This window comes from Triturus cristatus, chromosome 4_2 (genome assembly GCF_964204655.1).
Source record: "Triturus cristatus chromosome 4_2, aTriCri1.1, whole genome shotgun sequence".
Taxonomy (NCBI): domain Eukaryota; kingdom Metazoa; phylum Chordata; class Amphibia; order Caudata; family Salamandridae; genus Triturus; species Triturus cristatus.
Window position 1 is genome coordinate 701658230 of NC_140586.1, and position 24202 is coordinate 701682431.

General features: G+C 49.7%; 1 protein-coding gene across 1 annotated transcript in view; it reads right to left on the reverse strand.

Annotated features, from left to right (window-relative positions):
• CIMAP2 (ciliary microtubule associated protein 2) overlaps positions 1-24202 on the reverse strand; it is a 114377-nt gene that overhangs the window by 64520 nt on the left and 25655 nt on the right. The window contains exon 2 of the mRNA XM_085602536.1: positions 104-191. Within this exon, the coding sequence (XP_085458662.1) occupies positions 104-191 (88 nt within the window). The remainder of the gene's footprint in view (positions 1-103; positions 192-24202) is intronic.

The following is a 24202-nucleotide window of genomic DNA, read 5'->3' on the forward strand; positions in this document are numbered from 1 at the left end:
GTTTTTTCACATACTCAAACCAATATAAGATGAGATAACATGGAATCAATAAAATCAGGCTCTTTTGTATCTGGTACATGATTGCAAGTGGCATTCTACTCACTTCATATGAATTGGCCTTCTTGCAGTAGGGCACCTGCGTGTACGACCCCTTCTTCTTACACCTGGGATAAATTGCAGATACATCAAACCTATGGAATAAGTTAAAACATGTTGAGTTTTAGGGTTACTAATGGGCTGCTTTCAGGACTTAGAAGACTAGTAAGGAAGTGAAACACAAACACGAAGAAGTGTTCAGTATGTGTGGCAGTTAGACATTCTGGAAAAAGGTGCTGGTGTGTCAGTGATGTAACCCCTATTTTTAAGTTAAGAATGGTTGTTACATGACAATTTTTCCACTTCCTATTTCACAAATGATGACTAAACATGTCGATGCTAGTAGGCCCAGCGAGGTTTCTGACAGAGTCTGAGTAGGAGATTAGGGGATTAAAAAATAAATGATATCTGGTAGTATACTCTAGAACAGACAAACCAAGGAGGGTTGAAGCAATTCTTACGGTTCTGATTGCTTTAACCCTAAAAGGACTGTCTTCTCTGGTGCAAAGAATTATAAAACAATAAGTGGTTCCTTCTAAGACTAATTACTTAGAAAGCATAAATCTTATGCTGAACAACCAGTCACAGTGTAATGCTATAAGGGACATACAAGACCAGCATTGTACACAATATATTCTATATTTCATCTTTCAATTGAATAAACATTGTGAATAGAGTAAAAGAAGTGCAGAATGGACCAGTGCAGTGATAGTGCTACAAAAGCAATGGAGGAAAAACAACCAATTTAGGAAAAATGTAATGGCCTCAAGTCTGGAAAATCAAAACAACTGTCAACAATCATTTAGGCCAGGGACTTGATCCACTGGTGAACATAAGTCTAAGCATCGAGAGGGTCACCTATTGAAAGTCAACGTTTCAGCCTTGGTGAGAAAATCAGAGGGTTGTCATCAGGATGAAAGTATAATTCAAAGGTATCTGAGGCAAGCAAATATAGAAAAAAGAGATGAATAGAGTTAATTGGTGGGACAACATGAATAAGTGCTAAAAAAAAAGCGACTTACATGGTAAAAAACAGGAGGATACAGAAGGTGAGACGACAATTAAAAAAACATTTTTTCGATTGTATAAGTTTACCAGAGGACTAACTTATCCTACTTAAAGAATTGATTTCAAGCAGCGTTTTGGAATCAGGAATGTGATTCCATGTAGCAAATTGATTTTAAGCAGCGCTTTGTAATTGTATAGGAACACAGAGGTTTACTGGGAGTAAAATGTAAGTTTTACAGTATGCACTTTGTAACAAGGCATACATTAAACTAAATGAAACTTACTGAAGGCACCCTTTATGAGTCATACAACCTATCTAAGAAGTACACATTGAGCTGCAACCGCTCACCAGCCATTCGAGCATGAAAGCAGCAATGACCATCACCATATGCTGTTGGGAGTACAATAGACAATGTGCATGTGCAAACGCAAACTTAACAGGCATTGGTAAAGTCAATAGGTCTTGCCTATGAGAGAGCTGTTGGCTTTGTCAATTTCGCTTAGCCATGTTGCACAGCAGCGTGGTTGTTATGAAGTAAGGCTGAAAGTTAGATAAAAGAGTGATATGACTCTACCACTGCTGCCCGCGAGTGGAATATTCTCTGCCTTCACAAAAAAATATTTAATTATCTTATGTTGTGAGCTGAAGTTTGCCATATTGGTCCTGCATGAAGACAGCACCAAAAAAGCCGTGCAGAGTGTCTGCATCTTTGTAGCATCTTCAAACCTGTTGGCATGACTTTTGTACTCTATTTTTCTGAAGGAACAGGAGGGGCAAGAAACAAAGGGGGGGTGGAGGAGGATGGGGCAAGCAAGAACAAGGGAGGGGTGGGGTGGACTGGACAAGCAACAACCCTGGAAGGCAGGGTGGCAGTGCAAACATCAATGTTGTATGGGGAATGGGGGAAGCAGTGCAAGTAAAAGTAAAAATGTATGTACCTCTGAAAGCGGCGAGCAGTGGAAGAACACTGGGCAAAGTAAGCAATATTTGTACATGCTCCAGGGTAGAGAAAAGCACACGAAAAGGAAGTAAAGCTGGCAATGGTTCACCAAAAAGAAACAAGGAAATGAGAGTGACAATGAAGCCAACCAATCGTGACCAATGGTCAGGCTCTAAGTCTAAGTCTAAGTAAACAAAATGTCTCACAAGCGACAGCGCATGCGCTATCTCTGACTAGAGCCAAACTATACGGTGTGGGGAGGAAGGGAAAGGACAAACTGTCAATGATGTGAAGGTGCCCGCCTAACACACTGAGGGGCATAAAACAACTGACACTGCCCGCAAAACATTTAGGGGCGCTAGGGCGAAAGCAGCAGAGTGTTTTAGGAAGTGGGGAGATGTGTCCTGCCTGACGGAAAACAGCCATTACCACTCAGCCTTTACCACTCAGCCTCTACCACCACAGGACCTTTATCACACAGGTAAGTACCCCACATGGTAAGTATCTGTACCTTTACCTCGTAGTATATCATCACGCATGTAAGTATTTTTAAAAATAACATACAGGTAAGTATTTGTACCTTTACAACACAGTACATTACCACACAGGTAAGTATTTTTCTTTCTATAACATACTTTTATGCTATTTAAAAAAAGTGAAGTACGGGTGACGTGAGGGTTTAGAGAAGGGTAGAGGTAAAGAGAGGTGAGGGTGATTTAAGGGCATGGGGTAAAGGTAAAGGGAGGTAAGGGTGACTTGAGGGCTCAGGGGTGGGTAGAGGTAAAGGGAGGTGAGGGTGACTTGATGGTTCAGGGGTGGGGGGATGCAAAGGGAGGTGAGGTTGACTTGGAGATTTAGGGGTAAGTAGAGGTAAAAGAAGGAGAGCATGAATTGAGGGCTCTGGGGTGGGTAGAGATAAAGAAAGGTGCGGGTGACTTGCGGGCTCAGCTGTGGTTAAAGGTAAAGATAGAGGCGGATGACTTGAGCATTTTGGGGTGGGTAGAATTAAAAAGAAGGTGAGGGTGACTTGAGCATTCTGGGGTGGGCAGAGGTAAAGGGAGGTGAGGGTGACTTGAGATTTCAGGGATGGGTAGGCTTATACAGAGGTAAGGGTAACTTGAGGGTTCATGGGTGGGTATAGGTAAATGGAGGTGAAGGTGATTTGTGGGCTCGGGGTAGAGGTAAAGGAAGGGGAGGGTGACTTGAGGACTCAGAGGTGGGTAGAGATAAAGGGGATAAGGGTGACTTGAGGACTGAAGGGTGGCTAGAGGTAAAGGGAGGTGAGGGCGACTTAGTGGTTCAGGGTGGGTAGAGGTAAAGGGGGTGAGGGTAACTTGAGGGCTCAGGGGTTGGTAGAGGTCAATGGAGGCGGGGTGACTTTTGTGTCTGATATGGGAATGGTGAAGGGGTAAGGCTGACTGGAGGGTTCTGGTGGGGAGAGGTAAAGGGAGGTATGGGTGATTTTAGAGTTCAGGAGTGGGTAGAAGTAAAGGGAGTTAAGGGTGATTTTGGGGTTCAAGGTGGGTAGCAGTAAGGGTGAATTTAGGGTTCGATGGTAAAGGGAAGTAAGGGGTTTAGGGATCAGGCTGGGTAGTAGTAAGGCTGAATTTAGGTTTCTGGTAGGGCTCTGGGGTGGGTAGAGGTTAAGGGGGGGTGAGAGTGACTTGAGTGCTCAGGGGTGGGTAGAGGTAAAGGGAGGTGAAGGTGTCTGGATAGCTCAGGGGTGGGCTAGAGGTAAAGAAAGGTGGGGGTGACTTGAGGGCTCCAAGGTGGGTAGAGGGAGTGAAGGGAAATTTGTTGTTGGAGTGGTTGAGGTAACAGGAGGTAAGGGTGAATTTAGGGTTCAGGTGTGTAGAGGTAAAGGGAGCTATGGTGGACATGAGAGTTCACTGGTGAGTAGAGGGAAAGGAAGGCAAGGGTGGCTTGAGGGCTCAGGGGGGAGTAGGGAAAATGGGTGTGAGGGTGATTGAAGAGCTTAAGGGTGGGTAGAGGTAAAGGGAGGTGAGGTGAGGGTGATTTGAGAACTCAAGGGAGGATAAAGGTAAAGGGAGGTGAGGGTGACTTGAGGGCTCAGGGGTAAGCAAAGGTGAAGGGAGGCGTGGGTGACTTGAGGGCCCAGGGGTAAGCAAAGGTAAAAGGAGGTGAGGGTGACTTGAGAGCTCAGGGGGTGAGTAAAGCTAAATGGAGGGGAGGGTGGACTGGAGGTTCATGGGTCGCAGAGGTAAAGGCAGGTGAGGGTAACTGGTGATGATGGCATGAGGGTTCAGGAGTGGGTATGGGTAAACAAAGCTGAGGGTGACTTGAGGATTCAGGGGTGGCTAAAGGTAAAGCAAGTTGAGGTTGACTTGAGGGTTCATTGGTGGGTAGAAGGAGGTAAGCGTGACCTGAGGGCCCAGGGATGGGAAGAGGTACAGGGAGGGATGGGTGACTTGAGGGGTCAGGGTTGGGAAGAGGTAAAGGAAGGTACAGGGTTTTAGGGATCAGGCTGGGTAGATTTAAAGGGAGATAAGCACAAATGTAGGGCTCTGGTGGATACAGGTAAAGGGAGGTATGGGTGATTTTATTGTTCAGGTGTGGGTAGAGGTAAAGGGAGGCAAGGGTGCATGTAGGCTTGAGGGGTAGATATTGTTAAAGGGAATTAAGGGTACATTTATGGTTTGCGTGGGTAGAGGTAAAGGGAGGAGAGGGTGACTTGAGGTTTCTGTGGTGGGTGAGGTGAAGGGAGGTGAGGCGAGGATGACTTAAGGGCTCAGAGGTGGGTAGAGGTAAAGGGACGTAAGGGTGACTTGAGGGTTCAAGGGTGGTTAGAGTTAAAGAGAGGTGAGGGTCACCAGAGTGCTTAGGGGTGAGTAAAGGTAAATGGAGGTGAGGGTGACCTGAGGGCTCAAGGTTAGGTTAATGGTAAAGGGAGGTGAAGGTGACTTGAGAGCTGAGGAGTGAGTAAAGTTAAATGAAGGTAAGGGTGACTAGAGGGTTCAGGAGTGGGTTGAGGTAAACGAAGGTGAAGGTGACTTAAGGGATCAGGGGTGGGTGGAGGTAAAGGGAGGTGAGGGTGACTTGAGGGCTCAAAGATGATTAAAGCGAAATAGATGTGAGGGTGACTAGAGGGCTCAAGGGTGGGTAGAGGTAAGGGGAGGGGAGGGTGATTAGAGGGCTCAAGGGTGGATAAAGGTAAAAGTAGGTGAGGGTAACTTGAGGGCTCGGGGTAGGTAGCGGTAAAGGGAGGAGAGGGTGACTTGAAGGCTCAAAGGTGGGTAGAGGTAAAGGGAAGTGGGGGTGACTTGAGAGTTCAGGGATGGGTAGGGTTATACAGAGGTAAGGGTAACTTGAGGGTTCATTTGTGGGTAGAGGTAAATGGAAGTGACGTTGACTTATGGGCTTGGGGTAGAGGTAAAGAGAGGTGAGGGTGACTTGAGGACTCGGAGGTGGGTAGGGATAAAGGGGGTAAGGGTGACTTGAGGGCTGAAGGGTGGCTAGAGGTAAAGGGAGGTGAGGGCAACTTGGTGGTTCAGGGTGGGTAGAGGCAAAGGGGGATGAGGGTAACTTGAGGGCTCAGGGGCTGGTAGAGGTAAATGGAGGTGGGGTGACTTTAGTGTCTGGGATGGGAAAGGTAAAGGGGGTAAGGCTGACTGGAGGGTTCTGGTGGGCAGAGGTAAAGGGAGGTATGGTTGATTTTAGGAGTGGGCAGAGTTAAAGGGAGTTAAGGGTGATTTTGGGATTCAAGGTGGGTAGCAGTAAGGGTGAATTTAAGGGTCGATGGATAGAGGTAAATGGAGGTAAGGGGATTTTAGGGATCAGGCTGGGTAGAGGTAAGGGAGGTAAGGCTGAATTTAGGTTCATGGTAGGGCTCTGGGGTGGGTAGAGGTTAAGGGGGTTGAGGGTGACTTGAGTGCTCAGGGGTGGATAGAGGTCAAGGGAGGTGAAGGTGTCTTGATGGCTCAGGGGTGGGCTAGAGGTAAAGGAAGGTGAGGGTGACTTGAGGTCTCCGAGGTAGGTAGAGGTAAAGGGAGCAAAGGGAAATTTGTTGTTCGAGTGGTTGAGGTAAAGGGAGGTAAGGGGGAATTTAGGGTTCAGGTGTGTAGAGGTAAAGGGAGGTATGGTTGACATGAGAGTTCAGTGGTGGGTAGAGGGAAAGGGAGGCATGGGTGGCTTGAGGGCTCCGGGGTGAGGAGGGGAAATGGGTGTGAGGGTGATTAGGGGGCTTAAGGGTGGGTAGAGGTAAAGGGAGGTGAAGTGAGGGTGATTTGAGGGCTCAAGGGAGGATAAAGGTAAAGCGAGGCGAGGGTGACTTGAGGACTCAGGGGTCAGCAAAGGCAAAGGGAGGTGAGGGTGATTTGAGAGCTCAGGGGGTGAATAAAGCTAAATGGAGGGGAGGGTAGACTGAGGGTTCATATGTCGGCAGAGGTAAAGGGAGGTGAGGGTAACTGGTGATGATGGCATGAGGGTTAAGGTGTGCGCAGGGGTAAACAAAGCTGAGGTTGACATGAGGATTCAGGGGTGGCTAAAGGTAAAGCAAGTTGAGGTTGACTTGAGGGTTCAGGGGTGGGTAGAGGTAGAAGGAGGTATGGGTGACCTGAGGACCCAGGGGTGGGAAGAGGTACAGGGAGGAAAGGGTGACTAGAGGGCTCAGGATTGGGAAGAGGTAAAGGGAGGTACAGGGGTTTTAGGGACCAGGCTGGGTAGATTTAAAGGGAGGCAAGCACAAATTCAGGGCTCTGGTGGGTGCAGGTAAACGGAGGTATGGGTGATTTTATAGTTCGGGTGGATAGATGTAAAGGGAGGCAAGGCTGCGTGTAGGTTTTGGGGTGGTATCGTTAAAGGTTACATTTTTGGTTTGGGTTGGTAGTGGAGAGGGTGACTGAGGGATCTGTGGTGGGTGAGGCAAAGGGAGGTGAGGATGACTTAAGGTCCCAGAGGTGGGTAGAGGTAAAGGTGGGTGAGGGTAACTTGAGGGTTTGGGTGGGTAGAGGTAAAGGGAGTTGAGGGTGATCTGAGGGCTCTAGGGTAGGTTAATGGTAAAGGGAGGTGAAGGTGAATTGAGAGCTCAGGAGTGAGTAAAGTTAAATGGAGGGGAGGGTGACTTGAGGGTTCAGGGGTGGGTGGAGGTAAAGGGAGGTGAGGGTGACTGATGACGAGAGTTCAGGAGTGGGTTGAGGTAAACAAAGGTGAAGGTGACTTAAGGGTTCAGGGGTGGGTGGAGGTAAAGGGAGGTGAGGGCGACTTGAGGGCTCAAGGATGATTAACGGTAAATAGATGTGAGGGTGACTAGAGGGCTCAATGGTGTGTAGTGGTAAAGGGAGGTGAGGTTGATTAAGGGACTCAAGAGGGGGTAAAGATAGGTGAAGATGATTGAGGGTTCATGGGTTGGTAGAGGTAAAGGGAGGTGAGGGTGACTTGATGGTTGAGGGGTGGGCAGAGAGAAAGTGAGGTGAGAGTGACTGATGAGGGTGACGAGGATTCGGGAGTGGGTGAAGGTAAAGGGAGGTAAGGGTGGCTTGAGGGTTCAGGGGTGTTAGAAAAACACACTCCCACACCGGAAGGGTGGTGGTGTTCTCCCAGACACACTGTGGTAGCTTGGCTCGAGCGGGAAGGAAGGCACTGTGTTAAGCATACGTCATACCCACACAATAACCATGCGTGCATCCGTTCCAAAAACGACACTACACCTTAAAAATTATACTGAAAATATCTCTATCTTCTTTTCTCTTAGTTGCTGATTAAATAAATAATAATACAATCACAGTACACAAGGCTTTTCCTTACAAAGTGCAGGTCAAATAAATAATAACTCTTTACAGGTGCAATAAATAGGATCAGGTCAAATAAATACTGTGAGGGAATAAATACTGTGCAGGAATAAGTTAGCTCAGGACAATAAATACATTACAGGAATAACTTAGATAAATACAATAAATACAGTACCCTCAATAAATAATATCAGCCAACAATGACCTTTGTAAAATCAGATCACATTTAAAATACTATGGGCTGATTTGGCCCAGTCACAGCTTGTGGTTAGGTGGATGGCCTGAGGGTCTCTCACCTAGCTTGGGTAAGGCTGAGGCTAAAACTGAGGTAGATCAAGGGTAATCTAGGAATCTGGCTCTCCCAAACTACACAACCCCTCACACAGGTCGCTGTATCAGTCTCAGTCCACCCCTGGCACTCCCAGGCTGGTCCTAACACCTCTTTATCCCCTAGGATGGTCTCTTAGGGCTCCACAGGGCCTTAGGCGCCCTCTATTCCACTTACTGCCCTTTTTATGAACTTCCGACTCCGCCGGAGTCGTGTCGACGCCGTGAGGCGGTTCCGGTTCGATGTCGCTAGCCGGCCTCGGCTCGATGTCCGTTCTTGGCGTCGCCGTGAGGCGGTTCCGGATCAATGTCGACGGACGGCCTCGGCTTCGCTGTCGGGTTCCGGCGTCAAAGGGTCACGGTCTCCCTGCTTCCGGACGACTCCGGAGTGCGACCTCCACTCCCGACCACCGGTGCTCTTTCCTTCAGGTTCCGGCGACTCCGGAGTGCGATCTCCACTCCCGACCTCCGACACGATTCTCCTCGGTTCCGGCGGCTCCGGAGTGCGATCTCCACTCCCGACCTCCGGTACGCTTCACCTCGGTCTCCGGCGACTCCGGAGGGCGGACTTCACTCCCCCGTCGACGCCGCACACTCGACCTCAGGTGACTTCCTCCTCGACCTCTGGTACTCTCTACGACCTCCGTCAGCGCCCTCTCTCGACCTCTGGCGGCTCCGGGTACGACGTCTGCTTTCCAGTCAGCGCCGCTTCTCCACCTCGGGCTCCAGGTCTCCAGGCTTCTCGACGTCTGACTTCAGGAAGTTACCAGTAACCAGGTCAGGAACTTGCTGTTCTTTACTTTTAAGGCCTGTTCCTGCTGTCCAGGTCCTTAAGATGGTTTTTCTTGCTTTCTCCCACACAGGGCTCCAGGCTGGGCTCAGTCAGTAGGGACTAGTATCAAGGGTGGGTTTATGGACCCCACTCCAGGTACAAGTTTCCACCCCTGCTGCCTCACTCCTTCCTCCTTCAGGTTTCTGCTGCTCTCCCTTCACCAGTCAGGTGCCAACTGCCAGCTCCAACTGTCAACTCTCAGCTGGCTTCCCAACATTCCAAACCTGCCTCACACTGTCACAGGGTTCTGGAATGTTCTGGAAGGTACTAGTAGGTTCCAGTGATGTCACAGGTGACAATGGGTGGCCAACATTTTGTGCTCCAGGCCCTTAGACAGAAGTTCCAGGGGTAGATAAAATGGCTCCCTGAATCTGCATCAATACTAAAAAGTCTGGTGGTTCCCAAAAAGGAAAAATACTAACAGGGTTTGAGGCAAAAGTGGGACAAAATAAATAATGATGAGGAGGGACCACCCAAAGGGCTGACAGGTCTAACACGCGTCACCCCCAGCTGAAAGTGGGGAGAGCTACCCAACCCCTTGGGAGTTCTCATCACTAAGGCGGAAATACCTTGAGAGACCGTCTGCATTGGCGTGGTCCACTCCAGGCCGATGTTCCACCTGAAAGTCCATTCCCTGTAGGGAGATAGACCACCTCAACAACTTGGGATTCTCCCCCTTCATCTGCATCAGCCAACGAAGGGGTCTGTGGTCGGTCTGAACTAGGAAGTGCCAGCCAAACAGGTATGGCCGCAACTTCTTCAGAGCCCATACCACTGCAAAGGCTTCACGCTCTATTGCACTCCACTTCTGTTCCCTGGGAAGTAGTCTCCGGGATAGGAAGACCACGGGTTGATCCAGACCCTCTTCATTGAGTTGCGATAACACTGCCCCAATGCCATGTTCTGATGCATCCGTCTGGACAATGAACTCCTTGGAAAAGTCTGGGGCCCTTAAGACCGGGGCCTCGCACATGGCTTTCTTCAGTCTCACAAAGGCCTGCTGACAAGCCTCCGTCCAGACTACCCGTCGAGGTTGTTTCTTGGACGTGAGCTCCGTGAGGGGGGCTACGATGGTACCGTACCCCTTCACGAAGCGGCGGTAGTATCCCGTGAGGCCCAAAAATGCTCGGACCTCACTCTGTGTCTTGGGGGGTTCCCAGGCCATGATGGCCTCTATCTTCGCCTGGAGGGGTTGCACCGCTCCCCTACCCACCAAGTGTCCAAGGTACACTACCGACCCCTGCCCGATCTGGCACTTGCTGGCCTTGATCGTCAATCCAGCTTGTCTCAGGGCCTGGAGAACAGCTTGCAGGTGACGCAAGTGATCCTCCCAGCTGTTACTGAAGACGGCTATGTCATCCAGATAAGCAGCAGAGAAACTCTCCATTCCGGTGAGGATCTGGTTTACCAGGCGCTGAAACGTGGCAGGTGCGTTCTTGAGCCCAAAGGGCATCACACAGAACTGGTAGTGGCCATTGGGCGTGGAGAAGGCTGACCTTTCCCTTGCTCCATCAGTCAAAGAGATCTGCCAGTACCCAGAAGTAAGGTCAAAGGTACTTAGATATTGGGCAGCTCCCAGCCGGTCAATCAATTCATCCGCCCTAGGGATCGGATGAGCATCAGTTTTGGTCACTGAATTCAGTCCCCGGTAGTCCACACAGAACCTCAGTTCTGGTTGGGCACCCGGTGGTGCAGCTTTTGGTACTAACACCACCGGACTAGACCAGGGGCTGCTAGAAGGTTCGATCACTCCTAGCTCCAGCATCTTAGTGACTTCACTGTGAATGCTGGCCTTCACCTTGTCTGACATCCGGTAGATCTTGGACTTCACAGGTGGGCTGTCTCCTGTGTCCACATCATGGACGCACAGGTGAGTCCTACCCGGGACAAGGGAGAACAACGTAGAGTACTGTCCCAGGACCTGGCGACAGTCCTCCTGCTGTTCAGGAGTTAGAGATGGGGAGAGAATCACTCCCTCCACCGACCCATCCTTTTCTTGAGACGCAAACAGATCAGGGAGAGGCTCGCTTTCCACGTCCTCTCCTCCGTCAGTCACCATCATCAAGATGACTTCGGGCCTCTCGTGGTGGGGTTTGAGGCGGTTGGCATGCAGCACCCGCAGGGGCTGACGAGGGGTCTTCAGGTCCACCAAGTAGGTAGCCTTACCCTTCTTCTCCAACACCTCAAAGGGTCCTGACCAGCGATCCTGGAGGGCACTAAGCTCTCCTGGTTCGATCACCCACACCTTCTGGCCAGGCTCCAACTCCACCGGGTGAGCGTTGTGGTCATACCACGCCTTCATCACTGCTTGGCTGGCTTCCAAGTTGTCAGAAGCTTGCTTCCACAACTTAGCCATTTGGCTCCGGAAGGCCAGCATGTAGCTCACCACATCCTGGGGAAGCTTTCTGGGAGTTCTTTCCCATCCGTCTCTCACCAGGTTGAGAGGTCCCCGTACAGGGTGCCCATACAGAAGCTCGAAGGGGCTGAAGCCCACTCCCTTCTGTGGCACTTCCCTGTAGGAAAAAAGTAAACAGGGTAGGAGGACGTCCCATTTCCTCCGCAGGCTTTCAGGCAGACTTCTGATCATGCCCTTCAAGGTTTTGTTAAACCTCTCCACCAGACCATTTGTCTGGGGGTGGTAAGGAGTGGTGAACCGGTATGTCACTCCACACTCCTTCCACATGGCCCGCATGTACGCTGACATGAAGTTGGTCCCCCTGTCGGACACAACTTCCTTGGGAAAACCCACTCGGGTAAGATTCCCATCAGGGCCCTTGCCACAACAGGTGCTGTTATGGTCCTCAGAGGTATTGCCTCTGGGTACCGTGTGGCATGATCCACCAGAACCAGGATAAACCTGTGACCAGCTGATGTTGGCGGATCTAACGGACCCACAATGTCGATGCCCACCCTTTCAAAGGGGGTGCTAACGACAGGAAGTGGTTCCAGGGGAGCTTTCAGCTTCACCCCTGTTTTCCCACTGGCTTGGCAAGACACACATGTCCGGCAGTAGGTATCGGACGACACTTTCATCTGAGGCCAATAAAAGTGTGGGACAAGACGGGCGAAGGTCTTGTCTTGCCCCAGGTGTCCTGCCAATGGTATCTCGTGAGCCAACTCCAGAAGGAAGGCTCGATAACGTTGAGGGACTACCAAGGCTCGTGACGATCCGTGTAGGGGTGCCTTGGGTTCACTGTAGAGGAGGCCATCCTCCCAGTAAACACTGTAGTTCCCTTCAACGTTCCCTGCTGCCTGGGCTTCGGCCTGTCGCCTCAGCCCCTCAAGGGTAGGGCACTCCCTCTGGCCCTGGCAGAATTCCTCCCTGGACGGGCCTCCCTCCACGTGCCACTCGACCGGGATGGGTAGGTCCTCCAGTTTGGTAACGTCCCCCACCGCAGACTCCTGGTCCACCACCTCCGGTGGCCTATCCGTCCTACGGGGTGTGGACGCCGAGGCAGGCTCCTCCTGTCCTCGGTTCTTCCCTTGACTGGCAGCTGGCTGGGCCTTTGTTCCAGGCTCCAGCCGAAACGAACTCCCTCTCCGGGTAGTCGCGGACCTTGTGCTAACACAGGCCCAGTCAGGTGTTCCCAGCATCTCAGTGTGAGTCCGGTATTCCACCTCCTTCCAAGCGTTGTGCTCCATGTCATTCCCCAGCAGACAATCGACTGGCACGGCAGGGCTTACGGCAACTCGAAGTGAACCTGCAACCCCCTCCCCATTCAAAGGGAACCTCGGCCACTGGATAGTGGCCTGTTCTGCCGTCAGCCATCGCGGCTGGGTGGAGTACATCGGGAATTACCTGCTCTGGAGACACCAGTTGGCTACGCACCATAGTCATACTGGCTCCTGTGTCTCTCAGAGCCTCCCCTCTTTGGCCGTTGATGGTGACCCACTGCCCATACTTTGCGGTATTTGCGGGCACCTGGATCTTAGGAACCATCTCCCGTTCTCCCAGGGACACTAAAGTGACACCCGCCCACTCCCTTCCCTTAGTTAAGGGCATCTCCTCCCCGAGCACTACACTAGCTACTCCGGGGGTCTTTCCTCCAATGGGAGAGGGTGGTCGTTTCAGGCACTTCGGATCTCCTTTATAGTGTCCAACGCCACCGCACTCGTAGCAATGGACAACCCTTGGCTGCTGACTCTGGCCAGGATTAGGGTTTCTGGGTGGGTTAGCCCTAGGGGTGAATCCTGTTCCCTTCCCTTGGAAGTTATTTTGGGGGCCTTTGGAGAACTCCTTTTTCTTTTCCCCTCCCTCTTTCTTCTGGGGGGCGCCCTGTCCGGCCTTTTGAGTATCCCCTCCAGTCCCCCTTGTGGACACCCGGGTACTAGCCCAAATGTCCGCCTCCTCAGCAAGCTTCCGGGGACTGGTCAGCTTGCTATCCACCAGGTGTTGCCGCAGTTCAGGGAAACATTTCTCGAGCAGGTGTTCCTTCAGTACTAGGTCAAACAGCCCCTCGTAGTTCCTTACTTCACTGCCCTGAATCCAACCCTCCAGTGCCTTCTTTGCATAGTCCAGGAAGTCCACCCAATTCTGTGTGCCCAGTTTGTGACTACCCCTGAACTTCTGTCTGTACTTTTCGGGTGTTAGTCCAAACTTTCTTATGAGCGCCAGTTTCATGGTGGGGTAGTGGGTCTGCTCATCCTCTTCGAGGGCCAATAAAGCATCCCTACCAGCTGGAGGCATGTACTTGTACAATCCCCCTCCCCAGTACTTCTCTGGAACCCCATGGGCCCTTAACGAGACCTCATAGGCCGCTAGCCACTTGGCGATATCATCACCCACCCCATAGCTAGCTACTATGTCCTTTGGCAGGTAGGGTTTGGGTTCCCTGGTGTACTCTCGTTCTTCGCTGCCACCGTTAGGTACAGGGTGTGCCCCGATTCTCAGGATCTGAAGATCTATCTCTTTCAGCCTTATCTCATGAGCCATCCTCTGTTCCTCTTTCTCCTTCTCCAGCCTTGCTAAGTCCCATGTGAGCTGTCTTTTCTCCCTCCGGTCTGTTAACTCCACTTCAGACAAGCCACCGCTAGAGGCACTGCTGCCCTTCCTGGAAAGTGTCCTGGGCCCCGCTGACAGGTTCCCCACCTCAGGTTGGTACAAACCAGCTCCCTCACTGTCGGGCTCTCTATCCCTGTCCTCCTCCTCAGCCTTGCTTTCTCGGCGTGCCTCCCCCCAAGCCCTTAAGCTGGTTTGGAGTGCACCCTTCTTTGCTCCTGGGGGACAATACACCCCCTCCCGCTGGCAAAACTCCCTGAGTTGGGCCACAGTGTACGTTTCTAAATTCTCCAGTACAAACTCCATCTCGCCCACTCAGGTCAGAGGACAGTTATTTGCAGTAACAATGCAGGGGGGTACCTTTAATAATACCTCCTCCCACCACCAGAGTAAATTTGGAAAAAACAAAAACCCACAATTAGGAAGGCCGCTTTGAGAAAACTCCCGGTGTAGGCCTATGGACTACCCACAGTTATTGTTGAGTATACGTAGGCACAGCTCTATCCCACCACTGAACACCAATTATGTTAGAAAAACACACTCCCACACCGGAAGGGTGGTGGTGTTCTCCCAGACACACTGTGGTAGCTTGGCTCGAGCGGGAAGGAAGGCACTGTGTTAAGCATACGTCATACCCACACAATAACCATGCGTGCATCCGTTCCAAAAACGACACTACACCTTAAAAATTATACTGAAAATATCTCTATCTTCTTTTCTCTTAGTTGCTGATTAAATAAATAATAATACAATCACAGTACACAAGGCTTTTCCTTACAAAGTGCAGGTCAAATAAATAATAACTCTTTACAGGTGCAATAAATAGGATCAGGTCAAATAAATACTGTGAGGGAATAAATACTGTGCAGGAATAAGTTAGCTCAGGACAATAAATACATTACAGGAATAACTTAGATAAATACAATAAATACAGTACCCTCAATAAATAATATCAGCCAACAATGACCTTTGTAAAATCAGATCACATTTAAAATACTATGGGCTGATTTGGCCCAGTCACAGCTTGTGGTTAGGTGGATGGCCTGAGGGTCTCTCACCTAGCTTGGGTAAGGCTGAGGCTAAAACTGAGGTAGATCAAGGGTAATCTAGGAATCTGGCTCTCCCAAACTACACAACCCCTCACACAGGTCGCTGTATCAGTCTCAGTCCACCCCTGGCACTCCCAGGCTGGTCCTAACACCTCTTTATCCCCTAGGATGGTCTCTTAGGGCTCCACAGGGCCTTAGGCGCCCTCTATTCCACTTACTGCCCTTTTTATGAATTTCCGACTCCGCCGGAGTCGTGTCGACGCCGTGAGGCGGTTCCGGTTCGATGTCGCTAGCCGGCCTCGGCTCGATGTCCGTTCTTGGCGTCGCCGTGAGGCGGTTCCGGATCAATGTCGACGGACGGCCTCGGCTTCGCTGTCGGGTTCCGGCGTCAAAGGGTCACGGTCTCCCTGCTTCCGGACGACTCCGGAGTGCGACCTCCACTCCCGACCTCCGGTGCTCTTTCCTTCAGGTTCCGGCGACTCCGGAGTGCGATCTCCACTCCCGACCTCCGACACACTTCACCTCAGGTTCCGGCGGCTCCGGAGTGCGATCTCCACTCCCGACCTCCGGTACGCTTCACCTCGGTCTCCGGCGACTCCGGAGGGCGGACTTCACTCCCCCGTCGACGCCGCACACTCGACCTCAGGTGACTTCCTCCTCGACCTCTGGTACTCTCTACGACCTCCGTCAGTGCCCTCTCTCGACCTCTGGCGGCTCCGGGTACGACGTCTGCTTTCCAGTCAGCGCCGCTTCTCCACCTCGGGCTCCAGGTCTCCAGGCTTCTCGACGTCTGACTTCAGGAAGTTACCAGTAACCAGGTCAGGAACTTGCTGTTCTTTACTTTAAAGGCCTGTTCCTGCTGTCCAGGTCCTTAAGATGGTTTTTCTTGCTTTCTCCCACACAGGGCTCCAGGCTGGGCTCAGTCAGTAGGGACTAGTATCAAGGGTGGGTTTATGGACCCCACTCCAGGCACAAGTTTCCACCCCTGCTGCCTCACTCCTTCCTCCTTCAGGTTTCTGCTGCTCTCCCTTCACCAGTCAGGTGCCAACTGCCAGCTCCAACTGTCAACTCTCAGCTGGCTTCCCAACATTCCAAACCTGCCTCACACTGTCACAGGGTTCTGGAATGTTCTGGAAGGTACTAGTAGGTTCCAGTGATGTCACAGGTGACAATGGGTGGCCAACATTTTGTGCTCCAGGCCCTTAGACAGAAGTTCCAGGGGTAGATAAAATGGCTCCCTGAATCTGCATCAATACTAAAAAGTCTGGTGGTTCCCAAAAAGGAAAAATACTAACAGGGTTTGAGGCAAAAGTGGGACAAAATAAATAATGATGAGGAGGGACCACCCAAAGGGCTGACAGGTCTAACAAGGGGTGTGTAGAGGTCAAGGGAAGTAAAGCTGGATTTAGGGTTTGAAGGGTAGAGGTAAAGGGAGGTATGGGTCATTTTAGAGTTCAAGGGTGGGCGGGTAGAGATAAAGGGAGAAAAGGGTGATTTTAGGGTACAGGGGTAGGAAGAGTTAAAGGGATGTATGGAGGAATTTAGGGTTTGTAGTATACAGAGGCAAAGGAAGGTAAGGGTGATTTTATTATTATTATTATTATTATTATTATTAAATTGAATTTATAAGGCGCACAGCTACCTGGAGGTTTCCCGGCGATTTTAGGGGCTAAAGGTGCGTAGAGGTAAATGTAAAATATAAACATTTTGAAATCACCACTTGTTTGTTACTGAATAAAACATTCTCTAAATTATAAAAGAGGTAACTAACAAATAAGTAAATGTGACACAGCTGCAAATATGAATTCAGAAAAACTCATACTGTATGGCAACAGTCCTCAACCAAAGGAGTGTGTTAACAGTTTCATCAACAAAGAAAGCAGCAGGCGGTAAAAATGTATGTTTTAGAAATTGGTTCCATGCAACAAAGTTTTGGAATTGCTAGTTGTTTGCGTTCAACTATTGGAAATAATGGGAAGCACAAGCTTCAACTCTGATGGTTTCAGGTTGTCTTGCAAGCAAAAGAAAAAAATAAGCACCACAATCTGAGTGCAATTAGCGCAGAAGGACACTAAGCAAAAAATCACTCACTACTTGGTCTATGCTAAAGGGAAGAAAACAAAAACACACTGAGACAAATTGAAGCAGACAGGCGCTGACGCGCTCACAAATGTAAAGGAAGAAAGTAAGATTGACAATCAATCCAACCAATAAATAATGGGACGGCTTTTTTTAGAAACAATAGATCGTTTCAAGCGCATAACCTGTAGCAGGTGAGACCTAAAAATGAGTATGGCACAGGAAGGAGCGGAACAAAAAGAAAAGGCATGCCTGGAGACTAGTGCAATTGAACATAAAGCATTTAAAAATAAATTTTTATTCTTTAAGAAAAAATGGATAAGATAAAAATTGCATGAATACACTGTAGAAGGAGGGAAAAGGCTAAATCTTGCAAGACCATGGAGTTAGAAAAAAGACTAAACCTTGTTAATGTGATAAAAGTAAAGAAAGATTTTCAAATAATAAAATAAGTGATCTATAATCCCAATCATTTGCTGTAAAGATGATCAATAAAAAAATACAAATCTAGTTATATTAAGGACCCAAAAAAGGGAATCAGGAGACAACTTCCACAAGGAATTTATACATTGTGTGATCTGTAGTATTCTTTTTATTCCATTGGTGATGGTGTCATGTTTGTCCATCCACAAGCACTTCTTTTTATCCAAGATGGCAGTGATGTTACCACCTCTCTCTGGTTGTTTTTCCATGTCGATTATCTACAAGGTCAAGTCATTTTCACTGTGGCCTACAAGGATGAAATATTTAACCAGAGGTGTATTTTGAGTCTTACAGTGAAACCAATTTTGGTGCTGAGAAATGCACTGGCGTGTTTTTTGAGTCTTGTATACCCTCATGCCTGCCAGTGCAGCATTTACTGCTGCTTTAAACTGCCATTTTGAACTGGCAAAATAAACCTTTTGCCAGACCTAAACCGTACTTTTTAATATGTTTAAGTCACACTATAAGGTAGGCCCTAAAAGCTCAGTGTGTAGGCTGTATGGTATTTAAAATGTTGAACATATGTACTTAAGTTTTACAGGTCCTAGCACTGATAAGCGCCCATAGTAATTTATCACTGCAGCAATTCTAGCTCTCCCATTGACTAACACTAGGTTATCCTATCACATTTAATACGTGAAAAATTCAGTTTTGAAACGGCTAGAAAAATACTTATTACAACTATTATGAATTATAATTCAAATTCCTCTTTAGTGGCAAAGTCAAATTTTAAATTACTATTTTGAAAAGGCCACTGGAATCAAGCTATCCTGGCAGAAGAGGGGTGAAACCCCGAAACCGGTCCTAGGATGCGTGTTTCCAGTCCAGGAAGGCCCTGGCTTGGCAGTGCGGGCTGGTCTGTTCCCATGAGGCACAGGGTCAAGACTGATTTGCATATGGCTAGGTTCAAACTGGAATGGCATGGTGAGCAAAAAAACGATGGATTTAGGCCCAGATCTCTGTACTGGGGTGAATGTATTACATTGTTCTGCATTCGGTCCATCAACTGTTGTTTTCGCATTTGTCACCCCGAGTGGGACGGGTATGCTCAGACATGAGTCCCGTGCTCTCCATGCCACTGGATTCAAGCTATCCTGGCGGAAGAGGGGTGAAACCCTGAAACCGGTCCTAGGATGCTTGTTTCCAGTCCAGGGAGGACCCGGCTTGGCAGTTAGGGCTGGACTGTTCCCATGAGGCACAGGGTCAAGACTGATTTGCATATGGCTGGGTTCAAACTGGAATGGCATGCCGCTCGCTGACATCTTGACCACCGCGATTGTTGGTGACTCCTGTGCTCAAACCCGGTCAATTTGGACAGTGTTGGACCTTGGGGAGCCTTTGCTGTGTGATCCTTTTGCGGGTGGGACTGCAAGGACCAGCCTGCACAGCGCTATCATCACCGTTGCAGCTGGGGCCTCTTCCCGCCCACTCCTCCCATCAGCGTGATAAAGACACGCGCCCCCGCTTCGCGGGAGCCGCTCGCTGACATCTTGACCACCGCGATTGTTGGTGACTCCTGTGCTCAAACCCGGCCAATTTGGACTATGTTGGACCTTGGGGAGCCTTTGCTGTGTGATCCTTTTGCGGGTGGGACTGCGAGGACCAGCCTGCACAGCGCTATCATCACCGTTGCAGCTGGGGCCTCTTCCCGCCCACTCCTCCCATCAGTGTGATAAAGACTCCCGGCCCCCGCTTCGCGGGAGCCGCTCGCTGACATCTTGACCACCGCGATTGTTGGTGACTCCTGTGCTCAAACCCGGCCAATTTGGACTGTGTTGGACCTTGGGGAGCCTTTACTGTGTGATCCTTTTGCGGATGGGACTGCGAGGACCAGCCTGCACAGCGCTATCATCACCGTTGCAGCTGGGGCCTCTTCCCGCCCACTCCTCCTCGAGACCTCTTCCCCATTTAAAACGTCCCGTGCATACGCGCTAGCGGAACGCGCGCGGGGCGTTGCACGGGGCGAAGACCGGGCAAAGAGCGGGACGTTTGAGGCCGTTCGAGAACGGGAGAGTTAGGGCCTGGGCCACCCCTCTTGGCCTAAGACTCCTCATTCAACCTTGGAACCGAGCGTGGGACCATGACTTCAAGAGAAACGAGGAGCAAAACTACACTGGCCGCAGGGATGGCAAAAGGTACTCTGGACACGTATTTTGCTAAAGCGGGGTCACTTCTTATCGATGAAATTACTATCCTAGAAAGGCGCATTTCGCAAGAAATTGACTGGGTTAGGAGATCCTCTTTGGGACCCCTTGCACATGCCACCACCCCAGAACAAACGCCTGATTACACATTAACAGATGCTGGGGGGACAAATGGCTTGCTCGACCTATCTGACCTAAGTAATCTTATCATACCCACTACTGATTGTGACATCTCTGCCCCCGTAGAGCTTAGTATATTACCTCTTCCATCACCCAAGCCCCCTCCACCTCCAATCATTGCCAAAGTGAGTGTGTCTAACAAGGACGCAACTATTGAAAGGGCTCACCAGATTGTGCAGTCATCACAGGGGGAGAGGGAGGGAGCTATTCCGAAAAGGAAAAGAAGGGCACAAATTACAGGGGGCGAAAGCCCAAGATTCCAAAGTATAACCCTATGTGCGAGGGCAACCAACATGGCATAGCTAGCAAGGGGTCAAATCAGTTACCAAAAAAAAGGCCACTACCCTCCCATACCCCGGCGCAGACATCTCCCAGCTTAAATGTCTTATCAGGGGAGGAGGATTTCACCCTTTCGGATATTCGTAATCTCCTGAGGAAAATGCTCAATCCCCTAGAAGACCGTCTAGCAAAGATGGAAATGTGTTTAGCAAACATCCAAAAGGGAATCGCACAACTAGCAGATGCCCCAAAAAAAGCTAGTTAACTCACAAGTGGAGGGCCGAGCCATAGTGGCAAGAAGTTTATACCAGCGCCTTCAGTTAAGGAAGGGCGCCCTCCATCTAAGCTTATACAAACACATCATCTTACACCATCAACTCTAGAAGTCGCAAACTCACAAGTCCCAACTTGCGTAGTAAACGTAAGCCCGCAAGAGAAGTTAGCTGCGCCCGTAATAGGGGTACATGGTAATGGTATAAAACATAGGCCAATCAACTTGCCACCGGAGGCCATTCCGTACACAGTCATCCTAACAGGTATTCCCGAACTAAAACCTTCTACTAGAGAACCCGTGGAGGCCCTCAAAAATAAGGTAATCCACTGGCTTTCTACCAATAGGCCCCTCCAGGAAGGAATGCATAGTGAGGTCCTCATGGTGAGGAGAGTCCCATGGCTAGGTAATACCAGGAAATATATCCACGGAGACTGTGTCCTGATTAATTTCAGGGACCCTTTTACTGTCTCACATATATGTAGCTGGCCTCACCATGCCCAGGGGACTTCCATCCAATCTCTTCCTCTATCGTTCTTTTATCCATCTTCAAGTTATGAGCAGGAAGAGGAGGGTTGGGAACTAGTACGCAGGAGAGGAGGTAGATGGGGCCCAAGTGAAAGAGGGGACCACCCTCTTCCCAGATTTCCGCGATATGATCATTTTCCCACCTATAATAAGTTTAGCAACCTAGATATGGTGGATTGACTGAGTAAGACGGGGGTGGGGAGGACCTGGGCCAAAATAGGATCCCTATACCCAAAATACGACCAGCAATCCCCACGGAGAAGGATTATCTTGAGCAGAAACATACAAATGGAGAGGTATGTGCAAGGACCCCTAGCTCTCCATATAATATAACTGAGGCGATGGCCGTCCAAGCTGGCAGCTCAGATACCAACCCATCATCGGGGATGCACTCTGGCATGGTTGCGCTTCCAAATTCACTAATAGAGAGAATTAACTGCTCCTCTCTTAAGATTCTATCATGGAATGTGGCGGGCTTGGGTAATAAACTGAACTGCCCGACCTGGAGCTCCTTTATTGAGGACAAAGATATATGCCTGTTCCAAGAAACCTGGGTGAGGGAAGAAGTCATCCGCACAGGCTTTGCTGCATTCTCCACACAAGCAAAAGGGGGGTAGAGGGCGTCCTTCGGGAGGTCTTGCAATCTGGGTGGCTAACGACCTGGGATGTAGGGCCGCTGTCCTTCCATTAAACAAGGAGGATATTTTAGCTGTATTGCTGGAATGGCCAAATGCACACAGCCTTCTGTTGATAAATGTCTACTCCAGGCCAGTCAATATTACGCAGGAGTCGCGCACTATTGAAGAGCTTGCGCTTGCCCTAAATGAAATTCCGGAGGGCATCCCTTTTCTAATAGGGGGTGAACTGAATTGCCATTTCGAGCCCCTTTCGGGCATACTGGATGGTCTGGCTCAGGAAGAGGACCTGGCGTGGTCTGTACCTCCATCGCAAGCACCGGTCCCAAGAGCTTGGACCCCTCTGGCTCTACAAATCACATCCCTAACCCTGAAACATGGTCTCCGGGCCTGTAATGGAAGGATAAAATCTGATATCCCTCCAAGATGCACCTATAATAGAGTGGGCAGGGAGTCAAGACTGGTCCCATTGGCCTCGCGGTCGCTTATTAGAGACTTCCGGGTGACATCTAGGGAAGACAGCGACCACAACGCATTGGAATTGGAATATGACCATCCTGGTCTTGAGGTCATGGGGAAGCAGAGGGTGGCATCTGAGGCGGGGTTAGGCCTTACGAACAACAGACGTAGAGTGAAGTGGGAGAAATTAGCTTCTAAACCAGGGAAGATATCAAAGCTGTATGCCCGCAAGGTATTACCCAGGGTGCATATAAACAACTGGGGCAGCTGCACGAAGACCTCATCAAATCGGTGTCCGAAATCCTTACCACCATACCAAAAAGGGTTAATGGACGTGCTGCCGGTCCCCCCTGGTATAACATTGCATGCCGCAAGGCAAAAACTGATTTCCTGACCTCGATTAAGGCGGGGAAGGGAAGCGTGGAAATTAGGGCCAGGAGAACGGCCTATAAGACCCTGATCACCAATGCTAAAAGTGAATGGGAGTACCAAAAATGGGAAAAACTCACTATCTCCCTGGCATGTGGGGATTCACGCAAATTTTGGGGTTGTGTGAACACAGGCTCTGAGGAGTTGGCCTCTGCAATAGAGCCCAACATCTCAGCCAGGGTATGGCAAGATCATTTCCAGTCCCTATATAAGTTACCTGAAGGGGAAAGGACTATTCCCACCCCGACGGCTAGCATTACTCCGAAAGGGGTGCCACTCACAATAAAGGAGGTCCGAGCGGCTATTGCCGGGTTGGCATCAGGCAAGGCACCAGGCTTAGATGGCCTGCCGGGTGATCTATTCAAACAAGAACCGGATGTTTGGGCACCCTATCTAACGATTCTATTTAATTCCATTTTGGGGGGTATGAAGGTGCCAGACACTAGGCTGGGCGCAGAGATTGTCCCTATATTTAAAAAGGGTTCACCTCTGCTCCCAGCCAACTACAGACCCATTAGTCTCATCGATGTTCGATGTTCTCCAAAAGATTTTCGGTAGACTAATGCTCAATCGCCTTCAAGATTGGATTGAAGAATGCGAAATTATGAGTCCATATCAAGTAGGGTTTAGAAGAGGTATTTCAACTATTGACCAGATTTTCCGTTTGAATCTTCTATATTGGAAGACTGTGTCAATCGAGGGCGGCAGCTTGTACACGGTGTTCGTGGACTTGCGAGCAGCCTTCGATTTAGTGCCCAGGGATAAATTATGGGCCGTCTTAACGGACTTAGGGGTTCCTGCCGATATCTTATTAATTCTGAAAAGATTACACCAGGGAAATTTTGCCAGGGTTAGGTGCGGAAGAGGGGGAACTCTTTCGGATGGTTTCCCCGTTGACAGGGGGGTTAGACAGGGTTGTGTGCTTGCACCGACCCTTTTCTGCCTCTTTGTCAACGGGGTCATTAGCCATCTTAATGGGTTGAGCAACATCGATGCCCCCAGGTTGGTTGGCAGCAGGGTTCCTGCTATCATGTTCGCAGATGATAACCTGCTGCTCTCCAAATCCCCTATGGGCATACAACGGGTGTTGGACAGATTTGCGAATTTCTGTGTGAAGCGTGGATTGGAGATTAATGCTTCTAAAACCAAGTACATGATCTTCAACCCGCCCTCCTCAACACGCCTGAGTCCCTTGATAGGGTCCTCCAGATTAGAGAGGGTTTATACGTTCGATTATCTGGGGGTAACAATTAACCAGTCTATGACTTGGGATTCACACCGAACCAAGGCAAATTTGAAACTGATCCAGATGACGGGTGGCATATCTAGGATGACAAGAGGATTGACCTATAAGCCATTTGGTCCCCGCCTCCAAATTTATAAAATCCAGGCAAGAGGGGCAGTGACATATGGGGGTGAAATATGGGGGCATACTGCCGCCCAGAAATTGCAGGTTACGGAGAACAACTTCTTAAGGCAATTGGCAGCTTTACCATCTAGCACCCCACTCCTCCCACTGAGATTAGACCTGGGCCTAAGACCCATTACAGAGGAGTTGGGACTTAAACCCATAACTTTCTGGCGCAAAATATGGAGCACGCCGGAACTATCTAATTATAGAGCTGAGCTTCTAGAGATTTTGCGTCTTGCTAAAGCCGCACAAATCCCATGGCTAAGATATATTAAACAAACATGCGAGTCACTAGGAAGACCGGA